Here is a 7,549-nt window from a genome sequence, read left to right on the forward strand (position 1 = left end):
GGGAACAATTTGCAGAGCTCTGCTTCGGTGACATAAGTCCAGCCATGCGTCACGCCTCTTTTAAACATCACTGTTGGCTGAAATCGACTCCAGAGAATAAATCAGTGTACCCTCGGTTATAGCTCCTCGAGAGAGACTCCTCTCTCCTCTAAATAAGTGTATCCCCGGTTAGGGCTCCTACAGACAGCCTCCTTGATAATCGTTCCTCGACGAGCCTTTAGAGAAATTAGTTTTCCTTTGAGACGGCGCACCAACATCCGTTTTTGGGTCGCTGCCGGAGGACCGAGATGTCGGGGACGTGAAAATTAGAGAACTGACAAACGGCTCATTTCTGAGGACTCGTGTGCGTCGACTTGACGCCGGGACTACCGGCTGCCCTCCCGGACAGGCGCATAGACGCGTGGGCCTGCTCATCACTGTACGCACGTCTGTGACCGCAGTTTTAATTCAAATTGTTATTGTAGCAGGTACTGTTTCTGAGTCAAAAACCGAACTGAACAACTCTTGTCTGGTTTTTGGTTTTTAATTCTCAAGTTGATCAACTTGAACACACTTATCAGATCATTATTTTCATGTCCACAAAGGGCGGCAGTTTAAAAACACGTAAAACAGTGTAACAATCTCTTTAAAGCAACATAAACCCATGTAAAACAGCTCGGAGCACACATGTTACAAACTTAAGCTAAATCTGCATCTCAGCATAGCCACCGTCTCATCCTGTTCTGCTCTTCATCAGCCAAAAAAAACCACACATTTGCATACGACACAAAGTACTCAACGACACAGGTTTGGATCTGCCAGCTACATCAGCCAAATACAAACTGTACAAAAATCGATAGAAAAATAGGAGATTTGACATGTTTGAGAGAATACGCACTCGCAAAGCAAAGGAGTTACGCCAGTTATTTTCATCAATATATCAAATAAATGTCTTATAGCCCTTCAAATATCTTTGTGATGGTCCTCATCTGAGCTACACACTTTTTGCATTGTTCCCCATTGTTTGGTGCTTTTCCATGCTAAGGAGTAAGAATATTTTTGACAGCTTGAATCTGAACATACAGCCCAATTTCCACACATCTCAAACAATCAAAACAAGCTGACATGTACATTGGCCAATATTCACTGTGCTTTAATCATCTTTGAAGCTTTTCAGGCTTCGTGCAGCACATTTTTCTACATTGTTCCTCCTCTGCTGGGCCACTTCTCTCAGGAGTTGCTCTGCTGCTACATCCTTGCACACACAATCCAACCTCCACCCCTCTGACAAACATACAGTTTGTTTTGTGCTGCAGAGGTTCTCTTTCTCTCTCAAACAAGGAAGGAACACATGTTTTTACAGTGCATACAGCATGTAAAAATCTACTTTATACGGCATACAAAAGATGTAAAAAATTGTTGAGTTATATATTCGATAAGAACAAGATATAAAATGAATAAAATAACTGCATTTAAACTTTCCAGTGTAATTTAAAATAAATGGTTGTCCCTGTTTCAGAATGATTTCATACAAAATGCTGCCCTTTTTTGTGTGTAACATTTTCTTTTTGAGTCAATGGTACCCTGTGGACCTTCTGACTATTAGTAGCACTATGGACAAATGTTTTTACCAGTAGGTTCTTTTTTGGAAAATCTTAATTCAAGCACACAAGGACACAAGGACACATGTGTGTGATATCCTGTTATCAATGTTAAACTCTTCCAGACCAAATCCTGCTTTAGACGAAGTTAAGAAGAAGCAAACATGGATGTGGCCAATGCAAAGAAAACAATTATCCAAGTTGGCTTTGCAAATGGTTGAGGAGGAAGAAATAGTGTGCAACACTTTTGGTGAGCCAGAATGTCAACATAACTTTTGTTTGTTTACATGGAAACTCCACAGGGCACCTTTAAGTAAGTTTGAGTTCTATGTTTCAGTTTTCAATCAAACATGTCTCAAATGCATTTTAGTATAGACTACATGAAATGAAGATGCATTTTGAAAATATTCATGGCCAAAAATGATTTAAGTAGCCATTCTGTGATAAATTGCTTTTTGGAAATCAAGCGTTCCACCTTCCCTCTTATTTTGCATTTCAATAAAACTGCAGATAAAAGTTCTCTCTAGTTTGCTCTCTCAGTGCCAAACCTCTTTCTCTGTACATTTCTCTTAACATTGATCATCTATTTTACTCTCATAAGAATTTTGATGCAACCACCACCTACCCCCTCTCTCTAAAGATGATGAGATTATGTTGCTACTTCCTCTTTGGTAATCAGGATGTGAGTTTGTCAAGCAGGGCTGCAGATAAGGGCAGAACTAAACATTGTCAGAAATTATTGCAAAAGCGTTAGAGACCTTACTCAGCATAGGTAAACTCTCCGTTCCACAGTACATTCATCACCTCGGAAATCAATGACTCAACAGTTCTCTACGATAAAGACTCCTTTAGGCTTGATCTAGGCACTTAAAGAAAACATGCATTGCTTCGTTGTTTTTTTTTGTTTCAGTATTCAGATGGGAATCAAAGTCAGTAAACAGTATCCAGTTCCTTTTTTTTGTTGCATTGTCTGTGAAAAGGAGTCTCATACGAACAGTGTCACCTCTTGTCTGACCATAACTCGATACTAGCGAATCACGTGTGTCATAAGCCACTCTCCGCAGCTGTATGCAAGTCTGTTTTGGTTATAATATGAAGAGAATGTGCAAGTTCCTGTCAGTCGCAACATTCCAAGTCAACCATAGCGCTGATGAGAGAACCCTAAATGTGATGGGTTGGCATCCCTCCCTGTGTGCTCAGCTTCTCCTACTGTGGCACCTTGACCCAAGGAAAAGCCTTTCTCTGGCCCACTGCCTCAATCCAGGTTCCTTGTCCTCATTTCCCCTGCTTCCTTTATTCCCTTTTTTGTATCTGTCTAATTATGTCCCATGTCCTTTTTCTCATTTCCCTCAATTACCAATCTCAAGGAGCAGTTTAAAATGCATCCCTTTTTAAGGAGTTGGTTCCAAAAGTTCCAAAGTTTAGTTACACGGCAACCAGGTGGTGTACATGGGATGGTGCTGAGGAGGAATATACTGGTGGGAAGGCGAGGGAGGACAATGGTACATGGGCTGAACCTGCGCTACGTAATAGTTGCTGAAGTTGCCGTCTGACACATAAGGAGCCGGCTGGTAGAAGCAGGTGACGTTGGCAGTGTTTGGGATGGCGTTCTGCTCGGCCAGGACGCGCAACGCCAGCGACGATATTAGGCTGAGCGTCTGGCGCCTCTCATGGCCCATCAGACACACCGTGCTCTCCTGCACCACTTCGTACAGCGTGGCCAGATAGTCATACTTCCTGTCCTCCAGGTCCACAAAGTGGTTCTGCAGATAAGACTCCAGCTTCCTTCTTTGCTCGCTGACATCGGGAAAGTCTATGAAGAAGCGCGAGCACATGTAGCGCTGCAGCAGTTTCATCTCAGGTTCAGAGGCTGCGCGGAAACCCCGCACCAGCAAGTGGCAGTACTTCAGCAGACCCCCGCCTCGAATCTCCTCTGGGCTCCTGGTGCAGATGAGGCGCTTGCGCAGGTGGTCGAGGGCGGTGGGGAAGTCACCGTAGACGCTCTCCCCGAGGATTGTAGGGTGGAAAGTGGCAGCCATGGGGTGCTCCGAGCACTCGTAGAAAAGGAGAAGTGAGTCCAGGCGGATCTGAAAGGAATCCACGCTGAACTCAAACTGCCGTCGAAGAGAGTCCACAAATTTGAGTTCCACGTTCTTGCCACGGTTGTTGGAGAGGGAGATGAGACTCCAGCGGTCCGAGTCATTGCACACTTTCACCATCTTTTGCACATAGGCCTCCTAAAACAAGGCACAAGGGAATTGTTAGGAGTTTTTACAGACTAAATAATGCACCAAAGTTTAAAGACAGTGACTGAAAACTGAAGTCAAGACACCAAAAACATTGTTGGAGTTAATCGGTACACAAAGATAGATTTAACTGCCATATCATCCTGAATCAAAGCAAATGCATAATTATCAATATAAACTGTTGCACAGTTTTCAGACACATTCCTCGTTTTATTCCTATTCACACTATCATTTAATGAGAAGAGGTCAAAAAATGTTATTCCAACTTTATGGGCAACAGTGTATAACAAACTTCAAAACATGTGTTAATGTGTTTGTCTATATTTAAGTCCTGAAGACTACTCCAATATAATCAAAGCAAATTAAAGTCCACAATGATGAATGTCAGATTTTCTTTTTTCCATCACACAGGCCTACTTCTTTCCCTGTGTTTATCTCTTTTCTTCCTCCTTTTGCAGCTGGTGTAATATGGTGTTAGTGCATCAACATAAACATGCTTTTCTTATTCTTTTAAAGACCACACATGTACCCATGGTGGTGTTTAAGCACTGTGGGTGTTACATTGAGATCCTCTGAATAAAACATGTATAAAAAAACAGGATTACTTTGCTCAGGCTTCAACAATAGGACATTAATGCTATTTGCAGTAGATAGAAATCTTGGATTTGGTCTGTTAGTAATGATGTTTTGCTTATCACATCTGTTAGTGGGCCAGCTGGGTCAGTCCTCAGTATCCAGGTAACTGAGGCCAGACTTATTAATGTGGATCCAACTACTATTGGATTAGACAGAATCCTCTTTGAATTGGAAACATATCTTTTTACTATTTCAGGGCTTACAGTATGTATCCGTGCAGATTGCATGTATTCAGGTCAGATCTAAATCTTTTTTGTGTACGATTTATTTACAGTATATTTAAGTGCATTTACAAAAAGAAAATGCACGTGACTGCAGCAGTGTTTACTGTGTAAAGAAATGGGAAAGTAAATGATATAATGATGAGCATATTCTGTTATTTGACAATCATATGATCTATGAGCCACGTTAAATACAGGCCTACTACCTTTAAAGTCACTGGTGTGATCTTTTCTTTATTCACCCCCTCGGGCAGGAAGTCCAGAAGAGAGTCCAGCACAATATCTTTCACTATCTGAAACTCCATCTCTGATTTCAGGTCGGCGCAGAATATTAAGTCCAAATCTTTCCAGCCCAGACCGCTGTCCTCGTGCAAGACGTAGCTGGCCGCAGAACCGTTCAGCCGCACCTCCCGGACATGGATCCGCTTCTCCTCCATGCGGCTCCGGACCACCTTGACGATATCCCGGGGCTTCACCTCCAGAGTAGGGAAGCTCCAGCGGCCGTGGATGGGGATGGAGCTGGTGAGGATGGTGTCCAGCCGCTGCACTTGCTCCCAATTGAGCACACTGAGGTTGATGCTCTCTCCGTCCGAGCAGCTGTCAACACTATCAACACTTTCGTTCATGTTGAGAAGAGGTAGACAGAATGATGTAGAAACGTGCCACTAACTCCTGCTGGAGCTTTGGGAGCTAATGAGTATCATAACATCAAGATTCTGGATGAAAAATCGTCTCTGCGCGTGGCGGAAATAACTAGTTAGACGGTGTCCTAACTTATTGTCCTACTTCTTACATAAAGTCTGCAGTCCAGACACATTCAATTTATTAGCTTCCCAGCCGTAAGGCTTAGTCACCGTCCAGCATCTGCTGCTACACTGCGCGCTCCGCTCCGGTTCGGTCGCCAAACTCTAAAAACATCAACTGCAAAAGTTTGAACAATTCTTCTTCTCAGTGTCAGCTTCTCATTTCGTCCCAAAGGCACACAAACGCATCCATTGCAAGCATGAAAACGTTTTTTCCACCGCAGAAGTTTTACTTTACCCCCTCTGTCTCACTTTTACGCACGGGGTAGTGCACGCCTCTGCTGCCTAACAATAACTTTACGCACTCGTTTAAGGACTGCTACACTTTCCCACTGCACACCCACTTTCAGAAAGTGGTGTATGGCAGTTTCCCTTCACATTTTGTCCGTTTCTTGCTCGTTGGTACTATGTTGTGTGTCACCGAGGTCCCACTCCACAGCTGCAGGAGAAGTTGTGAACAGAGCGCTTCCCGTCTGAGAGGCGTTTGGGCGGGGCGGTTTGATTGACAGTCCACACCTACAAATAGCCGCTTTCCATACTTTGAGTTGCTGCAAGCCCAGGGAGGCGTGTCTAGGGAATGGGCGTTACACTAACAAATGAGACACATTGGACCCACTATGTATCGATGTATCGACACTCCATCCTCTCCAAAATAACCATCAATATGGGTGCTCCCCTTTCTGTTCCAAATTGTTATGTTTGATCATTGCAGTAATGATAAACGTGCTTAGATATCAGCTTAATTTACCAATAGATGTCTGGAATAAACTTTAACTTGGTACAATAATGGCCAGTAAACAGAAAGGGTTGCTCAAGTTTCTGCCTAATTACAATTACTGTAAATGATTTCACTATTATATGATATTTCATTAAGTGATCATTCACAGGTGAGGAAGGGGGATGTACAGCCACATTCCCCTAGGTCTTTTTTTTTAACCCACCATCATTTGGCTCTGCATACATTTATGTGCATCAATCCGGGACTACTACACACTTTTACAGGTACATTACTTGTATACAGTATATACAATGTAATATATATTTATAAATAAATGTAAAAAATGTCTGTATTCGGTGCATGTTTGCAATGAACTCCCCTGATGTTTAGGATGTAGACAGTCAGTATGTAGGGTATAGGCCATATACAGTTCCATTAAGAATCTATCAGTGCAAAGCTTGGCACGGATATCTGCGTCACTGCAGACGAGCCCATAAACCAGCTTACCGCAGATTACCCTGTATGTGCTGTGACACACACATTTACACACAGGCATGCATAGAAACGCATGCATAGAAACACATGCATATAATTCAATGCTTATGCCCCTTAGCTTAAAAGTATTATCACTGCATTCTCTGTGCATCAGACCATAACACATCAATGGAAGTTTGTTTTTAATAAGCAACCTTTAGATTTATTTCTGCAAAATTACTTTGACACATTCTTGTTTTGTGTGTGTATTTGTCTGGATAAAACTGAATCTGATAGCACTTTATTCATCAAGCATTCCAGCGATTAATACCGAGATATCAAATGAAACACTATTATGTACAAATATGGCCTATAAGTCAAATTTACTCTGACGTGTTAAAGGTTTTACTTTTTCAGGTAATTGGAGTGTTTTTTTTTCTTCTGATGTTACTAAGTTTGTGTTAATCAAATGTCACATAAAGACAAATTAAAATGACAATAAGTTCAATGTTGAACCTAAAACTTTATTCATGCCACGGTACACAGTACATGTTGTGTCAACAGATTGACCGAGTTGTAAGTGTCACTGAACTTTCCCCATTCACCAAGGGGCTCAATGTCAGGCTTACTGCTGGGGATGCTTACCGTGAATCTTCTCTTTACCTGACCTCTGACCTGTCAAGTGGATGACACCTTGATTTTCTAATTTCTGACGACATTAGAGGATTGGCAAGGGGATGTCAGACAGACCCCTTGTTTGGCTGCCAAAGCAATTGCCAAGTGGAAATAATTGTGTGTGTGTTAGTTTTTGTAAATGAGTTGAATGTGCCTACATCCCTCTTTACGCAGGATAGTCAATTAAATTAAGTTT

At 42.2% G+C, this 7,549-nt stretch overlaps 1 protein-coding gene across 1 annotated transcript; it reads right to left on the minus strand.

The window, feature by feature from the left end:
- Nucleotides 1–504: 504 nt before the first annotated feature.
- On the minus strand, nucleotides 505–6,030 carry LOC307015088 (terminal nucleotidyltransferase 5A-like). Its single transcript, XM_079643480.1, has 2 exons — nucleotides 4,890–6,030; nucleotides 505–3,817 (listed from the first exon to the last, which is right to left on the minus strand). The coding sequence occupies exons 1-2, from the start codon at nucleotides 5,307–5,309 to the stop codon at nucleotides 3,002–3,004; spliced, it is 1,236 nt and encodes a 411-aa protein (XP_079499606.1). The 5' UTR covers nucleotides 5,310–6,030; the 3' UTR covers nucleotides 505–3,001.
- Nucleotides 6,031–7,549: the final 1,519 nt, after the last annotated feature.

Source organism: Notothenia rossii (assembly GCF_949606895.1).
Source record: "Notothenia rossii genome assembly, chromosome: 8".
Classification (NCBI taxonomy): domain Eukaryota; kingdom Metazoa; phylum Chordata; class Actinopteri; order Perciformes; family Nototheniidae; genus Notothenia; species Notothenia rossii.

What these genes read in the sequence shown, in the direction of transcription:
- LOC307015088 (XM_079643480.1), bottom strand. Translation starts at nt 5,309, where the DNA reads ATGAACGAAAGTGTTGATAGTGTTGACAGCTGCTCGGACGGAGAGAGC. An exon ending in TCACACCAGTGACTTTAAAG is followed by an intron (nt 3,818 to 4,889) that starts GTAGTAGGCCTG and finishes GCCTTGTTTTAG; the next exon opens with GAGGCCTATGTGCAAAAGAT.